We start from the raw sequence: 22047 nt of genomic DNA on the forward strand, positions 1-22047 counted from the left end.
CAATTAAACAAGACTTAAAAAATTTTTTTTATTAATAGAATTTATTTCCAGGTATCTCAACCCCTCCCCTCTTCCTCATACTACAGAAAGCATCATCCAGCAAACAGACATATGTCTTAGGTGTTTCCACTTCTCAGCTCATTCACTGGAGATGAACATTCACCAATTATTCTTCCAGTATTAAATATGTAGCTCTATATAATGTGCTCTTGATTGTACTCATTTCACTCTTCATTATCTCATGTAGTTCTTTTCAAGTTCTAAAAAAATTAATCTGCTCAAAGAAGCTAAGTGGCTCAGTGGATAGAGCCATTCCTTGAAATTGGAGGTCCTAGATTCAAATATGACCTCATATATTTTCTAGCTATGTGACCCTGGGCAAGTCACTTAACTCTTATCATTCTTTAGCCTTGGAACCAATATTTTAAAAAAAAAGACTCTTTGTCCTAACATGAACCTTGAAGGAAAAAACAAAGACTCTGAGAAGGGAAGATGAGGAAAGGGAGGCCTATCAGGCATAAAAGATGGAGTCTGTCAAGGACCTGAGATGGGAGATGGAATGTGAAATTTAAGGAGATAGCCAAAGGCCAGCTGGACCATAAGTGTGTAATAGTGTATAGAGAATGTAAGGAGAATATATGAAATAATCCACCAACAAACATTTATTTAGTCGCTCAGTCTGTAAGATAATATAAGTAATGGGGTCACCAGGGATATTAAAAATCAACTATGGGGTTTGTGGGAACACTCTCTGGGATGTAAGAGAGACTAAAACTGAACAATGAAGTCTTGTACAGCTACATCACTCCCAACTGGAAAAATGACAACCAACTGTCACTCTGGCCAGAGGCCTTGAATTAACTGACAAGGTAACAAGGTGAAATTGGGTTTTAATTAGAAACAACTAAAAGGAGGGATAGGAATGACTACTCTTAAAATCTTAACACCTAATAACAAAACCCAAAGGGACAGGGAAGGACTTATTCACTACACTAATTTAAACTATCTAACTAACAGGGCCCGAGGAGCTATACTGGAGTCTCTGGGTTTCTGCCTCACACCTGGAACCTGCCAGGCTTGAGTACAGCTGGGGCTTTTGTGGCTTTGGGATTTCTCACTGCAATCCACTGATGATGTCTGGATGCCAGGAGCTACAGTTGTCTCAGGAACTAAGCAGTAAGGGTTTTGCTTGAAGCACTGTCCTCTTCTCTTGTTCTTTCCTTAAATGCCACACCACACAGGATCCAGGGGAAAACAGGATGCAAGGTGTCCTTTGCTCTGAGTTCTCCCAGGCTGGCAACAGTTTTTGCCTACCACTAATGGAGTCCACACACAGAACACACATAGACTTCCTCCTCCTTCATTCCAACCTGGAATTCCCAGCTCCAGCTCCTTCCTGCTAGGTACTTCCTAATCAATATATAATCAATACCTAATAACTAGCTAATCTAATCTTACTCATAACAGTTCCCCCCTTTGCACAAAGCCAAAATTACCAAAATTTTGGTATTTGTGCACTACAAACTAAACTAAAATTCTAACCCAAAATAACAAACAACCTACACTAACTCTATTCTATCTAATACTATCCTACTCTACCCTACACTAGGGATTTCAACAAGGATAGGTAAAAAGATAAATACATTGAACAGTTACATAGTTCAAAGCATAAAACGACAAGTAACAACGCAAAAATTCCCAACAAAAATCAACAGCAAATATGAAATATCAACACAAAAGTCAAAACAAACATCAAACATAACTTCTATTCTAATACAGAAATATCCTACCAACTAATAAATGCAAACCATTTTGGAAAAACATTTTAACACAACGTTGCATAAGTCTTTACATCAAAATTAAAACAAAACAGTAAACTCCCTTATGCAAATTACATTTGAATGTTTGCAACTCAATTACATCAAAGTATTCACAGAATTTACATTTATACACATATATACACATTCAATATATACATACATGATATACACATATACATGTATGTACACATAATATACACATCAAATATACATATGTACACCCTTTACATATATACAATACTTACACTATAATACAATTTACAATATATACATACTATTTACACAACTATTTACATTACTTGTGATATGTGATCTGTAGCATGTTATATGTTCTTCATGTAATGCAATTGTTATGTCAGTTATATCTGCACTGTAATGTACATTATACCTTATCTTATCCTCTAACCTAATCTAATACTATATCTATTCTACTAAACTATTCTAAACTAACCCTAATGTATTAGTGTATTAGTCTAGCTACATCTACCTAAATAACTAGCTAATCTGGATTTTCGAGTGGAGTATCTTTTAAATCCATCCTAGGCATATCCACAAGATCTACTACGTCAACACATTCATGCAATGGCTCACCGTTCTTTGGTAAATCAGGAAGAAGAGTAGCTGGATTAAGTATGCTACATCTCTTCAACTTGATGTTCTCACTACCTAAGAGAATAATGTCATACTTAGCAATTCGTTGGTCAGAATATGCTTGAGTACGAAACTTCCTCATTAGTGCTTCTATCTGATGTGAACAATAGACAGTCAAAGGACATCCCAAAACTAGATCAGCTGACTTCTGGACTAACACAGCTGCTGCAGCTACCCCCCTTAGACAGGGTACCAAAAGATACATTTAATATTCTTATTCCATTGCTCTGAGTTCTCCCAGGCTGGCAACAGTTTTTGCCTACCACTAATGGAGTCCACACACAGAACACACATAGACTTCTTCTTCCTTCATTCCAACCTGGAATTCCTAGCTCTAGCTCCTTTCTGCTAGGTACTTCCTAATCAATATATAATCAATACCTAATAACTAGCTAATCTAATCTTACTCATAACAAGTCACTACGCTATATGCTATAAGAGAATGATGTAAGATAACTCTCAATTATATGTTTATTAGCTCCAACTGAGATCTGCAAACTCCAGATTAATGACATATATGCAACAGCATATTTATGACATGCTAATTATTTTAAATTAGTTTGTATTTTAGAGGAATAGTTCTATAAGTAGAAAATTTAGTAGGCATCATTAGCTCTAAATTTGGTTCTTACATTTTGTAGCTAGCTAGTTAGTTAATTCAAGAAAAGGCAAAAAAGAAATAATTCTATCAATGGAACCTGAATGTTGGAAGGTTTTGAATTAATGCAGTGGGGGCAGAAAATGATCACCAAGCACAACTATAATGGAAAGAAATCTATGTTGAAAAATCAGCTCCATTTGCTAGAGGACATAGCCTAGATGGTCAAAAAATTCTGTAAGCTAGAGAATAGAGCTCACAAGAAAATGAGTGTTGCTAGAACTGGGAAAGGGAGGCACTCCTAACTATCACTGCAACACATGGGATCATAAATGATACATGTAAAACCCAGTGGAATTGTTTGTCAGCTCTGGCAGGGGATTGGGGAAGAAGAGAGGGAAAGAACATGAATCATGGAACCATGGAAAAATATCCCAAACCAATTAATTAAATAAATAATGGGGGGAAAACATATGGGGTCATAATGACCTGGCAAAGTAAATGTTCTATATTAGCAACAAGCTCTTTCTTTGCCTGTGCATGCCAAGGACAGGAGCACCCATCACTATCAACAAATCCAAGCTTTTTTTCTAATCAGCTGCACTGATTTAGGAACAAACTATTTTGTAAAATGGTTATATTAACTTAATAATTTATAAACCAAAACACTACTGATATTTGATCATGACCTAACCTGATCATTAAGGAATGGTTTTTTAATAGTGGCAATAGGAAAATTAAATAAAAAGATCACTGTCTTTCTCTTAAAACACACAGAATGCTTTTGCCAAATTTCTGTATTCTAAATTATTTCTTCCTGATGAAAATATTAACTTCTGTTATACAGGGTGGTATGGTGCTTGAGTAAGATGGGCCTGATGAAGGTAGCCCAAGACCCTAGATGGTATATGGCTTTAAGCTGAGTGAGAAGAGGGATGCCTGAATGGTCACCAAGGTATGCTGGTAACCACTGTAATGTGGGTACTATTAGGAGCAACCAAGGGGCCTAGGCAGATGTTGATGATGGAATATGAAAGGGAGGGAGTCCCAAACTATGGCTGTATGTGAGTTAGATAACTTCCCACAGTAGCAGGGTCAGGTCTCCTTTAAACCCAAGATTCTCTGCTAATAGGCCCAGAGCCTGGAACCAAATCAGCCAAGACAGTTAGAGATGTTTCCAGGAAGCAGACTGAAATTTCCTGAACCCTCAAATTGAAAATGGACAAACTGGCTTGGAAAGGCTTGCTCAACTAAAGTTGTAATGCGGATCTGACTGCTATTAATTGGATGGTTGATGGTAAGGTAAGCAAGGCTCCAAGACTGTTTAGGCTTAAGGTTAACCAGGGTTTATTTGTAATTAAACAGAGGGGAAGGTAAGGGTAGGTAGGTGGGCAAAGGAAACCCTAAGATCTTGCCTAAATCATTGATGTTAATTAATCTTGGAGCACTGGTTGATATTCCCTAGGTACAGAGTAATGAGACAGCCTTGAGGGCAAATCCCAACTCTGTTGCTTGTTGCTGAGCCCAGAGGCTGGCAAGCCCCTGGTCAGTTGCAGTTGTTCTTGGTTGTAGCTGTTCTCTCTAGCTGGAATGTAAGGATGTTGTCTATGCTAAGGAAGTATTGAATATTGGGCTAATAATTGAATTAGTTCTTATCTGCCTAACAGAAACTCCCAAACCACCCTGGGGCCCAAACTCACCTTTCCTCCCTAACCCTCCAGGTGAAGTCAGAGAAGTAAAACTCCCAGGGGTTTGAGGACCCCCTTTTATACCCTGTCCTTAACTGACACCCTGGCACACAGCCTGGGTGCTCTGCCAGGTTCTGTGTTCCAAAGTGGCAACTTCCAGCTTGCACCCCCAGAAATATGGCTACTCATTTCTGCATCTTATACCACCAGGGCTTATGAATGTTCAGCTCAGCTAAGCACTTGACCCACGAAGTGCCCCAGCCAAAGTGAATAAGTGAGAAGCTGTACATTGATCCACACAGCTCCTCTGGTTACTTGGCTTGGGGTTGGGTTGATGGATAAGGTTTATGTTAAGTGACTGTGATTTACTCAACTATTTCCTTCCTCCTTAGAGGCATCAGCTAAGTTGTCCTTCCGAATAACAAAGGTCTTCACTTAACTTTGTTTAAGGCTTTAATACTGCTAAACTCAAAGGGGTAAGATTCAGGATCAGGAAAGTGGTGTTGGGGAGGGCTATGCTAATCTAATGGGAGCTGAAGTAAGCTAATCGATCACTAGCAAATGAGCAGCTGGCTGGAAAGGTTCTTCTCCCCCACAGACACTGGTCAGGTCTGGTTGTGGCCTAGACCAGGTGAAAGTAGGGCTTATGTTCTTCTTCTTCTTGGTAGATATTTGATGTGTATCTCTCAGCCCTAATTAGTAATAGGTGAATTGATTGTTTGAGGCAATAAGGTATAGATGCTGGAGTGCAGGTCTATGGCCTACCCACCCACACCACCCAGGACCCTTCTCAAAAATGAGACCCAGAAGTCTTCTGCCCCTGGGCTTTTATAGTGGTGGCAGCAACTGTCTTTTGCCCTTGGTTCATGCCATCTGGGTAAATTCTAAATTCTATAACTGATGACCTATCACTCAAGTTGGTCTCCATCTTCTTCCCAGAAGTTGCCTATTACACTTCCCTGAGCTTCAATTTTCCTTATTTTAGAATTCATAACCTTGAAGGATACTTCTAGCTATGTTCATAGCATCCTATGAAAATTTTTAGAGTCAATAAATGTCTTTAGTCCAGTCCAAGCTATCTTTTTTTAACTTCACAAAACTCAGAGATTACTAAATCTAAAACTAATCTAAATCTAAATACTAAATCTAAAAACTAAAAAAAAAAAAATTTTTAAGAGAATATCTGCTTAAATTAGTAGTCTATAGCAGTGGTTCCCAAACTTTTTTGGCCTACTGCCCCCTTTCCAGAAAAAATATTACTTTAGCCCCCTGGAAATTAATTTTTAAAAATTTTAATAGCAATTAATAGGAAAGATAAATTTTTAAAAATTTTAATAGCAATTAATAGGAAAGATACCTGTGGCCATCACTGCCTCCCTGGATGGCTGCAGCACCCACCAGGGGGTGGTACCGCCCACTTTGGGAATCACTGGATAGGATGAAGATAATGTGAAATGCTGGTAAAGGAAAAACAGGCCAGAAAAGAGAGCCAGAAATAACTACTTGAAAATAAAGGATAAGGGGAGGGGAGGGTGGGAATAGACAAAGGGAAAAAAAAAACACCTACTATGATCATAATGATGATGACAACTAGATAATAACAATAACAAAAATCCTAACTTACAGTAACAATAATCCTAACTTACAGTAACCTCCAATTCCTTAGTTCTTTCCCAGAATAACACCCCAGCACAGGTCATACTCTTCCCTTCACCATTTCAACCTCTTGGTAAATAAAAATCATTTCTACATGAGATTCTGCTCAAAAATTCCTTTGCCTCCTAGTTCTACAGACATTCATGAATAATCAAATTCCAGCCCTAGATTATTCCCACAATCTTCTGCCTTCATAGAGGTATCAGATGGTATAGTGCATAAAGCCTTAGGCAAAGAGTCAGAAAAAATTGAGTTCAAAAATAGCCTCAGAGACACTTCCTAATCATATGATCCCTGGAAAGTCTCTAAACCTCCCTTTGACTCAGTTTCTTCAAGTGTAAAATAGGGATAATAATAGTACTTACTTCGCAGGATTGTTATAAGGAACAAATGAGATAATATTTGTTGTTGTTTTTTAAAAGTGCTTAGGACAGAGCCTGCTTAGAAGGCACTATATAAATACTTATTCCTTCCCTTCCGCCTTCATGTCTACTCATAAACTTCAAGAAAAAAATAACCAAACTCTCTCAATTAAGACTGCTACAGGAACAGCTGGGTAGCTCAGTGGATTGAGAGCCATGCCTAGAGACGGGAGGTCCTAGGTTCAAATCCGGCCTCAGACACTTCTCAGCTGTGTGACCCTGGGCAAGTCACTTGACCCCCCATTGCCCACCCTTACCACTCTTCCACCTATAAGTCAATACACAGAAGTTAAGGGTTTAAAATAAAAAAAAAAAAAATCTAAAAAAAAAAAAAAAGACTGCTACAAATTTATGTTCTCTAATTTCAACCTAAGCCCTCACTGTTAAAAGGAAATGCTTTTACTTTTTCCTAATCCATTCACTCTCTCATTCCCCACTCTTTACAGCTGAAAACTTCGCTTCATACTTCAACCTTTCTCCTTATCACTCAAGTGTCTACCTCTACTACCTTCTCCATGATTCTGGCCTCAGATGGAAGAGGAAACCCTTCTCCTTCCCTGGGCAATCCATTTTACATGTATTCTGGATCTCATTCTCTGACCTTCTCCAGAAGAATGCCCCCATTATCATTCCTACTCTCTCTATCCTCATTATCTTCCTATCTGCTGGCTCCTTCCCTGCTTCTCATAAACACATCCATGTCTCCCTGACCCATAAAAAGCCCTCATTTGATCCTACCATCCCATTCCGACTAGCTATTATGCCATATCTGTCCTTCTCTTCATGGTTAAATTCCTTAAGAAAGCCAAGTATATTCAGGGCCTTCACTTCTTCTCCTTTAAATCTCTTTTAAACTCTGTAATATGGCTTCTGACTGGTCATGAGATGATGAAAGCCTGCACCAGGGTGATGGTTGTATCAAAGAAGACATATTGAGAAATGTTTTAAAGGCAAAATCAAAAATCATTGGCCACAAACTGGATATGGGAAGTGAGAGAAAGTGAAGCACTGAGGATGACTAGGTTGCAAGTCTGAAGGACAAGGAAGAGAAAGGGAAGGAGGTATGGAAGGAATGAGTGTGCATTTGTACCAGCACTGTGCTAAGTTCTTTATAAATATTAATTTCAGTCACACCTTTTTTACAGTTTTGTTATTATTCTCATTTTATACTTGAGGGAACTGAGGCAAAAAGAGGTTAAGTGATTTGCCCAGGGTCATAGAGTTATTAAGTACCTGGGACCAGATTTGAACTCTGGTCTTACTAATTCTAGGAGGAACATTCTATCTACTGCACCACCTAGTTACCCATTAGGAAAGTTTTGAAGTGTAAGAATAAAAAGGGCCCCTCCCCCCCAGGAATGGATGTTGATAGAAGGGAGAGAGGGAGAGAGAGAGAGAGAGAGAGAGAGAGAGAGACAGACAGACAGAGAGAGAGAGAGAGAGAGAGAGAGAGGAGTGAGTATCAGTCTCTGTGGTGACTCTCTCCTCCAGCACTCCCTTGGGGCCAAATATACACTGGGAGACTTTAAGGGGGTGTCACCCCAAAACAGAGTGACCTAGATGGTCTTGCCACCCCTCAAGAGTTGGGGGCAAGGCTTCCCTACAAGAGGAAGTAGTTGGTACCCCAATCTGATCCTGAATAAGGATGGTGTTCACTCAAACCCCCCCCAAGGTCGGTTATTTTCGCAGCGGGTGGTCTGACTCAAAGATGAAGGCAGCCTGAGTCAAGCTGTGATTCCCCCTCCCTTATTGTCTCTCAGGTACACTAGAACACTATCTGACTGTTAAATGGCTTTTATTATTCACAAATCAGGGACTGAGGAAAGAGGTGAAGGACAGAGGGATTTTGGGGGTGCCCTCTATGCTATTCCTATGGGATCCATCACTTAGGTAGGAACCCTAGTGGTTCCAACTCCTAAGCTTCTATTTCTATTTCTATTTCTATCCTTTCCTATAATTGTAAGTTTTGACTGAAAAGGGTCTCTCAGCAAGGATGGGTAAAGGGTGAGGGAGACTAAGAGACTGCTCTTAATGGAGTCCAAAATCTTAGCTGACTAGAAGATTGTAGTCTTAAATGATGAGTTGTGTTGAAATGGTTGTGATCAGGGAATCAGGATTTCCATTTCCAAGAGAAAGATTCTCAGCAAGGCCTCCGGACCAATCAGAGCTGGGTTTTCTACCTCCTCACTCCTCCCAGCCCTCAGCTGGAAGACCCTTCTCTCCCTCCTCCTGGGAGAAAATCCCCAGAATCCTCTGCTGATTTCAACTGCCATCAAATGCCTTCTCCTCCTTTGGTTCTACCTTTTTTGCACAAAATCCCATCTTTACAGAAGGCAGAGAATTTTAGGGAAAAGATACTGAGTTCACAGTTTTGGATATGTTTATGGGACAGGGGCCATACTGTTGGATTTGTCAAATGTAACCAAAAATGGCTTACTTCCATATGGAACCTAGAAATAACTAAGATACAAGAGTAGAATTAAAAGGCCCTCCACTAGTGGCATCCACACAAACTCTGCCAACAGTATGTCAAAAACTGAGCATCAACAAATGTCTGAATCAAATGTTCTTATTTGTGAGAAAAGAAAGTTTTTTGTTAGCAACTCAGGACCAAGACATTGCCACTAGGAACTATAGGAATGGTTGTCCTAAAGATGCCTACAATTAGTGATCAACATAAATTATTCAAGTCAAGACTGTGTACTCATATAACTAAGTTATATGAGTACCGAGTACAAAAATTTAGCCCCATCCTAGAAAGACATGACTACAATTATACATAAGAAATTCATTAGCTCTCATGGACTGTCAGATAACAGATCCTCATACTATAAATAAAGATCTCAAAATATTCTGGAGAACTCAACTAATAAACTATTCTATAACTGGACCATTATCACAAATCAAATTCTTGCACACAAACACCTAAACATGATACTGATTCATAAAATGAAAGATCAATATTTTAAGTTGATATCTCCATCCCAAATACAAACTAAATGAAAAATTTTTGTAGTATAAAGGATGAAAGAAACACCATTCTGGTCTTACCTGATATTGCACAAAGAATGCTTTCAGAGAGCCTACAATGATAAATTTGCATTCTAACTGTTGTTCAGTTTTCAGTTATGTCTGACTGTCTGTGACTTCTGTTTTGGGGTTTTCTTAGCAGAGATATTGAGGTGCTTTTCCATTTCCTTCCCTAGCGCATCTTACATATGAGAAAACTGAAGCAAACAGGATTAAGTGACCTGCTCAGGGAAACACACCTCGTAAGTGTCTGAGTACAGATTTAAATTCAGGACTTCCTGACTCTAGGCCAGGCACTATATCCAATGTCCCACCTAGCTGCCCCCTTGAATGCTAATATGTTTATTCAACTAATGAAAGCAGTCATTTTATTCACTTATAAAAAAACCTATAAAACACTGACTACCAAAGAAATAAAAGCAGGAAGAATCTTTCTGTCTAAAGTCTACTTAACATGAGAAGAATTAGAGAACAATAATAGGGGTTCATATATACATAGCACATTTACATAAATGTAAAGTGCTCTACAAAAATCATTTCGTTTGGTCTTCACAAAAGTTTTATGTTGTTGCTATTGTGAAAGAGAAATGTTTTTTGTTTCTCTGGTGTGCTAGTAGAATTCAAATGATAAGTGAAAAAGATTCAATTTTCATTCTATTAAGCATCTTAGAAGAGGTGGCATATCATATTTTAATAAAATTCTAATTATAATAGGCCACTCTCCTCATGACTGCAATGGATTTTGTCCTACTACTGCTCTATTTAATTTAGTTACAAATTTTAATTAAGAAAAGGATTTAGCATAAAAAGTAAATATAGAATACGTAGTAACATGCTAATAAGCATGTTAATTGTATATCACATTTAAAAGGTTGAGGGTTTTCTTTAACATTGAACTTTTGATTCTAATTTGAAGCACAATTTGCAATTATTGCCAACAGTTAACAATGCTTTTTGTTTTTTTGGTCTACTTGCCTTTTTAGGAGTAGGTGTAGTCCAGAATATCAGAGATAAGGCTTGTTTTTCCCCAAAAATTATTCCAACCCAAAAGTTACTATTAAAAATAGCCCCAAAAAAGGCAATTATAAGTATCTACAAAGCTCTAGATCCAACTCCAAGGTCAAACAAAAATGCAACTACTAAGACAAGAAAATTAACACTCCTAAATAATGCCATATTTATATTCTAGACTCATTTGTTCTTTATTATATATAACCTATCATATGTAATCATAATAACTAATAAAAAGCCATGTTCTACTTAATGGAAAATAAGTGCTTGCATCTCTAATAAATGTTATAGTTATTTACATAACATCTATTAAGTTAAACAAAGGAATTTGGGGTTTCTAAAATCAACAATCACTTGGAAAGTTCACAGCAACATATTCTCAAAGAGCTCAAATAAAGGAAAGCAATATATACAAAAATATTTATGACTTTTTTTGTAATAACAAAGTAAGCAGACTCAGAAAAACAAATAACATAATGGAAAATAACAAAGAAAGACTTTAGAATTTGATCCAGTGCAGTAACCAATTATGATTTCAGAAAACTGATAATGAATCATATCTCTTATCTCTTTGAGAAAGGTCTAAAATATGGCATAAATTTTCAGCTATGATCAAAGTGCTGATTTATTTTTCTTAAATATAAATATTTGTTACAAGAGAGGGTTCTTTTGGGGAATGGTGAACCGGGGGGTGTGAAAACATGTTTTTTTAAAGGAAGAAAAGGTTATCAATAAAAATATTTCATATAAAACCAAAAGCATATAGTTGACTTAAAACACTCATTCCTAGAATGATGGCATTATACAAACTGATGTCTAATTGACTATTCACAACTAGCCTTGGACCCAGGAAGATTTGAGTTAAAATCCTGATTTAGTCAGTTCCTAGTAGGTTGACCTTGTCCAGTCAATTAATTTCTGTTTGCTTCAGTTTCATCATCTGTAAAATAGGGATAAAACCTCCCTCACATGGCTGTTGTTGTGAGAATTGAATGAAATAATACATCTTAAGTGTTTTATAAACCATAAAGCAAGATGTAAATTTTTTAATTAATTATTTCTGTGACAATCTCAGTCATTCATACAGATATAGGCACATGGGAAGTTCAATGAATTGAGAGCCAGGTCTAGCGATAGAGGGTCCTAGGTTCAAATCTGACCTCAGACACTTCCTAGCTGTGTGACCCTGGGCAAGTCCTACTTAACCCACATTAAATAGCTGGGGGGGGGGGGGGTCAAGATGGTGGCATAGAAGCAGCAAAAGCCAAAACCTCTCTGATAGATAAACCTTCCATACAAATATTTAGAAAGTGCTTCAAAAGACTCAAATCCAAATCCAACAACAAGACAAAGCCACAGAACTCTCTTGCCCAACACAACTTGAAATTTGTAGGCACAGAGAATCAATTTCCATGACACAAGGGAAAGACCTAACACCCTTCCCCCCACCTACTGCTCTGAGACTTAAAATCAGATAGTAGGTGACTATGGGATTCCCAGGTGGGGACTGCAACCACAATGGAGCAGCTCAGATCCACCACATAAGGTCTATGTCCAAGGCTTTGATGGTAGCTAATGGGGAGGAAGATGGAGGGGGGGATGGGGGGGGGGGAGAGAATACATCTGGTTGGGCACACTCTGCCTACACTAAAGATTTGGCCTCAGGGCAGATTATCATGACAGGTCAGCTCAACTGGTCTGATCCACTATATCAGCAAAGGAGAGAAAAGACTGAAGATTCCCTCTAGGGCAGAGCAGCTCAAACACCCTGTTACTGTAAACCAGTGGCCTACTTTTTTGGCCTACCGCACCCTTTCCAGAAAAAAAAATATTACTTAGCGCCCCCTGTCACATACTATCATGGCCATGGCCCCCTTACAGTTATTCACCACCCCCAAATGCACCTGTGGCTATCACCACCACCCCCCATCCCCCCATCGCTGAAGCACCAACCATGGGGGCAGTGGCGACAAGTTTGGGAATCACTGTTATAAACCAACAAAGGGAGCTTACAATCCAGAGGGGGTTGGGGGAGGGGGGAGGCCCCGGGAATGAGTTTAAACAAACAAACAAACAAACAAAAAAAGAGTCAGCGATTAAAAGCTTCGACAGAGATAAAAACTAAATAAAGAACAGAACCAACAGAGATCAACAAGATCCAAGGAAATTTCAAGCAAAAACTAAAAAAATCCAGAGAATTGGACTTGGACTCCAGAAGTGCTCAAAAAGGAATTCAAGAATCAAATAAGACAGGTTGAAAAAAACTAGGAAATGGAAAACAATAGCTTAAAAAGCCAAATAAGTCATCTGGAAACAAAGGAACATGAATTGAAACAAGAAAACGGTTTCTTAAAAGACAGAATAAACCAACTGGAAAATGAGCCCAAAGTCAAAGGATGAAAACAATGACTTGAAAAGAAAAATGGACCAATTGGAAAAGGAGGTCATAGAAGAAATTCAGTCTTTAAAAATGAGAATGGGGGTGGTCTACAACCAAGGATCACGTACCCATCAAAACTAACTATATACTTCCATGGGAAAGTTTGAGCATTCAACAAGATACAAGATTTCCAAGTATTTGCACAGAAAAGACCAGGACTAAATGGAAAGTTCGATATCCAACCACAAAAATCAAGAGAAACATGAAAAGGTAAATAAAAAACAGAGGGGAAAGAAAGAAAGCTCGTATTTTTTAAATTTACCTCTTTAAGGGCTTCAATATGATCTAATTATTTGTATTCCTATGTGGAGAAATGTTATGTATAATTCTCTGTAAGGAACTCTCTTCATTATTATAGTAATTAGAAGAATTATTCATATGGAGAGGTTGGAATACTAAATGGTCTAAGATGATTTGGGGGTGAGAAAGAGGGGGGTAAATAGTAGAGGACATGAAGAGAAACTTGAATGAATTAGAAAAATAGGATGTTCTATTACAAAGAGGGCATGGGAAGGGGAAGGGATGAATACTATTATGAGAAGGAGAGGAAGAGAGCATTAAGAGGTAATATTTCAACCTTACTCTCAGTGTAATTAACCCTGAGAGGGAAGAGTAGCTATATCCATTGAGACATAGAACTCTAACTCTACTGAGAAAGTCAGAAGGGATAAACCAAGGGGTGCAGGAGAGTGGGGAGGTCAAAAAAGGGAGGGGAGAAGAAGGTAGAGGGAATTCATTAGGCCTTAAAAAAAAAATAGGGGAATAATAAGGGAGGGGAAAGAAAGGGAAGTAAATCAAGGGAGGGGACAAGGTTTACTGGCATAAATCAAGCTTCTGGTTTAAAAGGAAATAGTGTAAGAAGAAGGGGTAGAACTAGGAGAGGATACCAAAATGTTGGCGAATACACAATTGATAATTATAACACTGAATGTGAATGGGATGAACTCGCCCATAAAAAGGAAGCAAACATAACTGACTACATCAACCAAAAAAGTAACAAAAATCATATGATTACATCAATAGATGGGAAAAAAGATTATGGAAAAATACAATACTCATTCCTATAAAAACACTTTTTTGGGTTTTTTTTGTTTTTGTTTTTTGGTTTTTTGGTTTTTAAACCCTTAACTTCTATGTATTAGCTCATAGGTGGAAGAGTGGTAAGGGTGGGCAGTGGGGGTCAAGTGACTTGCCCAGGGTCACACAGCTGGGAAGTGTCTGAGGCCAGATTTGAACCTAGGACCTCCCGTCTCTAGGCCTGGCTCTCAATCCACTGAGCTACCCAGCTGCCCCTAAAAACACTTTTAAAAGCAGAGGTATGAATGGATTTTTTTAGATGATACGTACATATTTAAAACCATCACCAAATATCTGTAATGAAAATAGATTAGAAGCCCCCCTTATAAGATCAGTAGTAAAACAAGGATGCCCATTATCACCCAATATTATATAAAATTTTAATAGAAATACTAGCAATAGCAATAAGAAAAAGAAAATGAAGTTATCAGAATGGGCAAAGAGGTAATCTATCTCTTTTCAAAGAAAACATGATGGTAAAGAAAATTCTAGAAATTCAACTAAAAAATTAATTGAAAGCCTCAGTCACTGAGCTGGCCTCAAGGACTCAGCAGCCTCCTCCTTGAGCCCTCTTGCTTCCCAATGCTCTGTTCCACCTCCCCTCCCCCTACCTCCCACCACCACCTTCCACAGGCCATTTACATCAAGGAAAAGGAATCATATTGTATGGCTGCTATCCAGAACCTCTGCTCTTTCAATCCGTTTGCAAGTCGGCAAGTAAGGATACTGACCTGTTTCCTGCTGAGACTGAGGATTATATATCCATATAAGAATTTAACAGAGAAACGGGAAGAAGACCCTCACTATTGTCCAGAGGATCACTGATGATTACGATAAAATGAAACTATGGAAAAGTAATTCAGGTACAAGGCGAACAGCTCAAGGACATACGCCAGTTCTTCATTGAGATTGGACTGGCTAAGGACAACCAGCTGAAGGTTCATGGGTTTTAAGTGCTTGTGGCTCACTGAAGCTTAAGTGAGGATTTCCTTGCAATAAGTAGAAAAATTCCCTTCTGTCCCTTGTCACAAGTTTAAAAACCTCACAGCTTGTATAATGAAACCATTTGGAGTCCGCTGTTTAACTAGGACTAGTGTAACTCATTCATGTAATAAACTGAAAAAAGACATGCCATCTAGTCTTGCAGTCCTTCATTTAAAAAAAGGTAAAGCCTGTCAGTGTTCAGCCTGAAACTCAAATAATCTGATGTTTCAGTCAAGTCCAAAGCCCTAGTAGCATCTGAGACTACATCTGTCCAGAGGCTCCTTGGGTGCTCCCTCTTCAGAGCTCTCTGTCCATTTAAGAAAACTGACCCTTTGAACTTTAATGACACTCAGAAGAGTGAGGCCACCAATACCCAGTTGTGCCACTAAGATAAAGATAGCCTTTGGTAGCAGAACAGGAATTCCCTTGGTGATCTGCACCACCTGATCCAGGTTTTGGGGCGCAATGGCAAGACATTTTCTTTCTTACATCACATCAAGGTCTAGTGTTTGATCAGACTTTTAGTGGTAGTGCCCTGACTCTGGGGGATGCACAAGTGGAGAGAACACCATACTGTGAGGCCAACTTTACCTGAATTAAACTTTTGACAAGGAAAAAAATTTTGAACTGATGTATCAAGACAGTCAGTGTAGTAACTGCAGAGCTTGCCTCTTACTAGCAACAGCTGCCCAATGCCATATGAAGTTAACAGTTTGGTTGCATTATTATTATTATTAAATGTTATGTAATGTATTTAAGTTCTTATTTAAATAAAACTGGTTTTCAGAAATGTGAAAAAAAATTAATTGAAACTCTCAATAATTTCATCAGCATTTCTACATATCACTAACAACATTCCCCAAGAAGAGATCATAAGAGATGATCCATTTAAATTAATCGTAGATAGAATAAAATTTACAGCAGTAAATCTTCCAAAACAAATCAGGAAGCTACATAAATACAATTATGAAACACATTTTATACAAATAAAGTCAGATATAAATGACTGTGGAAAAATAGTTACTTGTTTCTATGTGGATAGTTAATATAATTAACATGGCAGTCTTCCTAATCTATTTATTCAATGCCATACCAATTAAATTTCCAAAAAATTATTTAATCTTATCTAAGTAGAAAAAATAGTAACAAAATTAATTTGGAAAAACAAAAGGTCAAGAATCACAAAGGAAATAGTGAAAAAAAATCTTAAGAAAAGAAGTCTAGCAGTATCAGATTTCAAACTATATTATAAAGCAGTAAATAGCAAAACTCTGGTACTGGCTAAGAAATAGAAAAAGTAGATCCGTGGAACAGAATAGACATATAACAAACAGCTATAAAAGATTATAGTAAATTACAATAATTATAGTTTGACAAAAGTAAAGTTTCAAGTTTTTGGAATAAGAATTCACTATTTGGTAAAAATTGTTAGGAAAAACCAGTTTGGCAGAAACTGTATATAGAACAATGTCTTCTACTATTTACCAAGATAGGATCAAAATGGATATATGAGCTGGGTCTAAAGGGAAATATTATAAACAGATTAGAACAGGAAGAATACTACCTATTAGATTGAGGAACAGAAGTAGAATTTATGAATGAACAAGATAGAAAACATTGTGAAACATAAAATGGGTAATTTTAAACATATTAAATTGAAGAGTTTTTGTACAAATAAAATCAATGTGGCCAAGATTAGAAGGAAAGCAGTAAGTTGGGAAAAAATTTTTGTAGACAGTTTCTCAGACAGAAGTCTAATATCTAAAATATATAGAGAATCTTGTCGAGTGTGAGTCATTCTCCAATTGATAAATGATTAAAAGATATGAAGAGATGGTTTTTGTAGTAAGAAATCAAAGCTATATATAGCCACATGAAAAACTGCTCTAAATCATTATTGACTAGATAAATGCAAATCAAAACAAACAGGTCAGAAATATCATCTACACCTATTAGACAGGCTTAAAAAGAGTAAAATGACAATGCTGGAGGGGATGTGAACAAATATACAAAAGACATACAATATCAGAAAAGCTTCATAAAGAAAGTCAAATGTGAGCTGAGTTTTGAAGGAAATAAAGAATTCCAAGAAATGCTGAAGAGAGACTACAAATATGGAGGTCAACCAGAATAAAGGCTATTTTAAAAAATTGAAGACTTTTTTTAGGATTCTGGTTTGTGAGGGAAAGAACATATAGAAAAAAGTTTAAGGTGTCAGTAGCATCTACTGGGATGGGAGAGACCTAGTACTATTAATAGGAAAGAATTAAAAGACAAGGGGGTCTGATGATTACGGATGAAGAAGAGATGATTATGAATGTTGAAGAAGATGGGATGAGAGGGGATTCAAGGGTGAATGTAGAGAAACTAGCTTTGGCAAAGGGTCACCTATCAAAGATATCCTTTATCGGAGTCAGGAGTCAAGGAAGCAAGAATGAGGGGGTTAGGGAGGGAAGGGGGTAATATCAATCAGTTATAGTGAAAGGGAAGAAATGGAAGAGGGAATTCATAGTAATTAGTCTCTATTTTCTCATTACATTATGAGACAAGAGCCTTTGTTGGGAGATAGGAGGAGGGGTAGACGTAGGATTCTTGAAAGAAAAGAAGGGAGGGGGACAGCTGGGTAGCTGAGTGGATTGAAATCCAGGCTTAGAGACAGGAGGTCCTAGGTTCAAATCTGGCCTCAGACACTTCCTAGTTGTGTGACCCTGGGCAAGTCACTTAACCTCCATTGCCTAGCCCTTACCACTCTTCTACCTTGGAGCCAATGCATAGTATTGACTCCAAAATGGAAGGTAAGGATTTTTAAAAAATAAAAAATAAATATAGAGAGTGGAATAGAGAAGCAATTAGAGAGACATAAATAGGTTACCTTACTGAAGGGAGGTCCAACTGAAATTAGATAACATATTTGTAGTGGAGCCTTATAGTGGATGCAGTTAGCTCAGTTTAATTCACTCTCAATTGTTTCTTGAACTTAAAACTACATTTTCCATTTCTACATTTACTCAAGTCAATTCTCATGCCTAGAATATACTCCCTTTGCAACTCACACCTCCCCATCTCATTTCTTCCAAAATGCTACCTGCTCTTGAAAGGATTCCTCCTCAGATTACTTTGTATTTACTTATCCATGTGCATTGTATGTCCTTTCCCACACCAACCCTCCAAATCCCAAAAGAACATAAGTTCCTTGAAGTCAGGACTATATTTTCCCCTTTATTCACAGTAACTAAAATACTGTCTTGATTACTACAGACACTTAATAAATGTTTTAATTATTGATCTCAACTATCTAACCCCCTGATCTTGATGAACTGAGGAATACTCACAAATAAAGAAAAGCATGAATTGATTAACAAGGATCTTTCTATGCCAGATGGTACAAAATGAGTGCTTTTCATTTATTCATTATGTTTTATAATAAACGCATACTTTTCAGCTGAAGGTTTTGAGTGCATTTGGCAAGCTTACATTGAGGTATATATATATTGTACATAGTAATTATATTTACAGTACTCCTCCAAAGCCAAAAGAATGATTCATGAGAAGACTACCTTCAAAAGTCTCAGAACAGGGGCAACTGGATGGCTCAGTGGATTGAGAGCCAGGCCCAGGGATAGGAGGTCTTGGGTTCAAATCTGGCCAAAGATACTTCCTAACTGTGTGAATGTAGGCAAGTCACTTAACCCCCCATTGCCTATCCCTTACCACTCTTCTGCCTTGGAGCCAATACCTGGTATTAATTCCAAGATGGAAGGTAAGGGTTTAAAAAAAAAAATCTCAGAAAAAGGAAGCACCAGCTATAAGAAAATCACATAAATTATAGCTATAACCATGTGTACCTACAAAACTACCAATTTTTAAAAATTGACTAAAATATGAGAAATCCAAAGAAAAGCTACAAATGAAGGAGGCAGTTTGTCAGAGAAAAAACAAATGAGCACACAAAAAAGATAATATAGTGAACTATTACATTACAGAATTTCAACATGCCAAATGTAGCAGCAGCAAGAATAATAACAGTAAATGTTAGCATTTGTAAAGTGCTTCAAATTTTGCAAAGTATTTTATATGTATTATTTCATTTGATGTACAGCACAATTATGCTCTACAAATGAACAAAAGTTTATTTCCTATAGAAGAATACATTTAAATTCTGTCTTTTTTTCCTAACAAAAAGTATATACACCATCTGGTAGAATCACTGTTTGTTGATAATGCTATCTGAATTCCTTTTACCGGATACAACGTTATTGTTTCAGTTCATATCTTGAGGATAGAAACAATGAGAACTCAGTTTGTTTTCCTTTTTTAAAGTTTTACTAATAATGAGCTACAATAACAGGAAGAACAGCAATGATCAATATGTTCTTTTAAAAACATGTAGTTGAACAATTTAAAATAGTATTAATCTGAAAAAATGAACAGTACTTACCAAGTCTCTGTGAAGCACCCAGTTTGCATGGAGGTAATGGATTCCATCAAGAATCTGGTAAAGCAGTGATTTAACCATTGATCTTGGCAACTGCATTGGTTTCTTATTTGCTTTTGAGGCCCGGTGAAACTTAATGATGTGCTAGAAATTTTGTAAAAGATGTTTTATTTGTGTACAATCTTGGCAAAACAAAAATTTCCATACACTACAAAACACCACCCCAAAAACACTCCCATAAACCACAAAAATTTCCATATATTCCACACACATAGATGAGAATGAGGTTACATTTCCTTGGTTTCTAAATTCTTGATCTCTCAAGACCAATAAAAAATGAAAAGAAACTCAAATAATATCTAACAAGACCAATTAAAATCAAACATATTGTGAATAGATATAGTCTACTGAGGACTTCTTTTAGAACAGGAACAAAAGCTGGTAAACCTTCTTGTGGATATTAAGAGAGAATTTAAAATACAAGAGGCCTGAAAAAAACCATCCAATCAAGGAAGATTTTACATTTTATTATAAGATGCCCAATCCAAAGTACCAAAGCACCATACTGTACACCAAGATGTACAGTAATGGTTCAAATATAGGATGCTTCTCTTCATAAGCTATGTCCCTAAAATGAAATAGCTTTGAGTGGACTCAAGAGTCGAAGGCACAGAGAAAGGAGGTCCTAAGTTCAAATCTGGACTCTTACGTGTTCTAGCAGTTTGACCATCTGCAAGTCAATTAACTCTATTGCCTAGCCCTTACCACTATTCTGCTTTGGAACCAATAAACAATATTGATTCCAAGAGGGAAAAGATGGATTTTAATTTTTTTTATTTTTAAAAATGAAATAGCTTTGATGAATTTTGCCCTGACTGAGAAATTCTAGTTTCTCTCTACTCTGTTACTATGGAAATAAAAACTCCCAGTTAACAAAAACAAAATCCTGTTTTTGTATTCAATTAACAATAGGCAAAAATATGCCTTATGATAAAATATGTATTGCACAACCAGTAGCTATTAGTAGATTATAATTTATAATATTTTGCAACCTAATTAATTACTCAATTCCAATGGCTAATATTTCACTTACCAAGAATTAGCCTATGAGGAAAGTCAATCCCACTGGGATGGACATAAAAGGGACCAAAGTACTTTTAAATAGAGTTCTAAGATCTTATACTTAATGTTTGAAATTCCCCTCCTTTTAGCAAGATTTTGTTTCTCAACAGATAATCTATGAAAGAACAAAGGTGACCTAACTAGAGAAAGATTATATTTTGACTAAGACAAGTAAAAGAACTAGACTTGGGAGCCAAACGGACATTGGTTTGAATCTTGCATGTGTCATTTACCAACAACATGGAAGACACAACCTTCTTAATCTCTCTATGAAAACATATCTAATATCTACCTTACTAGGCTGTGAGGACCAAATGAAATAATGTTCTGTACACCTCAAAAAGTTATAAATTCTTGTTCTTTTATTATTACTTTCTTCTTTGTCACACTTTTAAGGGGAGGAGAGAGAAGGGAGGAGGAAGAAAGAAATTACTAAACACCACCTGCTAGGTTATATGCCAAGCATTGTGATTTGGTCCTGAAAATTCAAAAGCAAAATTAAATTAATCTCTGCCTTTAGGGAGCTTATTTTGAAGCTTTGGGATTTATGTTTACATGAATATTATCTCTTTTACAAAACACCATGGCACAATCCCCACAAACCACACCAGGTAAATTAAAGGAAATCTACCTTGCCGGGCTGTGAAATAATGTTTTGTAAACCTCAAAAGGATACAAGTTCCTGTTCTTTTGTTATTATTTTATTCTTTGTCACACTTTTAAGATTCATAGCTAAAAATGTGACTTTCTAATGGGCACCTTCTATTTAAATACATTCCCTCAATCAAACACTTAAGTCTCAAAATGGACTGTAGTTAAATTGGGGGGAGGGACCCACACTTATCGCCCTATCTCACATAACTGATGTAACACTAGACCATTATATTCATAGGATCAAAATTTTTATAGCCAAAAAGTCTTAAGATTCATTATTTTCTGCCCATAGGTAATTTTCTTAAATATGTAATAGAGTACAAAAAAAAAGTATAAGGTCAAAAAGTTCTGTTCAAGAATCACTTAAGGACTAGTAGGAGATAATCATAAAGTCTACTAATTATGCTGCAAAATATTAAGGAAATATGCAATATATTCCTGATAGAAATTCCTAATGAT

General features: G+C 36.9%; 1 protein-coding gene and 1 pseudogene across 2 annotated transcripts in view; one reads left to right on the forward strand and one right to left on the reverse strand.

The window, feature by feature from the left end:
- CDK19 (cyclin dependent kinase 19) overlaps positions 1-22047 on the reverse strand; it is a 230395-nt gene that overhangs the window by 57469 nt on the left and 150879 nt on the right. For both annotated transcript variants that reach the window (XM_044676702.1, XM_044676701.1), the window contains exon 4: positions 19816-19956. In XM_044676702.1, the coding sequence (XP_044532637.1) occupies positions 19816-19956 (141 nt within the window). The remainder of the gene's footprint in view (positions 1-19815; positions 19957-22047) is intronic.
- On the forward strand, positions 15060-15346 carry LOC123247721 (annotated as a pseudogene).

The sequence above is a fragment of the Gracilinanus agilis genome, chromosome 4 (genome assembly GCF_016433145.1).
Source record: "Gracilinanus agilis isolate LMUSP501 chromosome 4, AgileGrace, whole genome shotgun sequence".
Lineage (NCBI taxonomy): Eukaryota > Metazoa > Chordata > Mammalia > Didelphimorphia > Didelphidae > Gracilinanus > Gracilinanus agilis.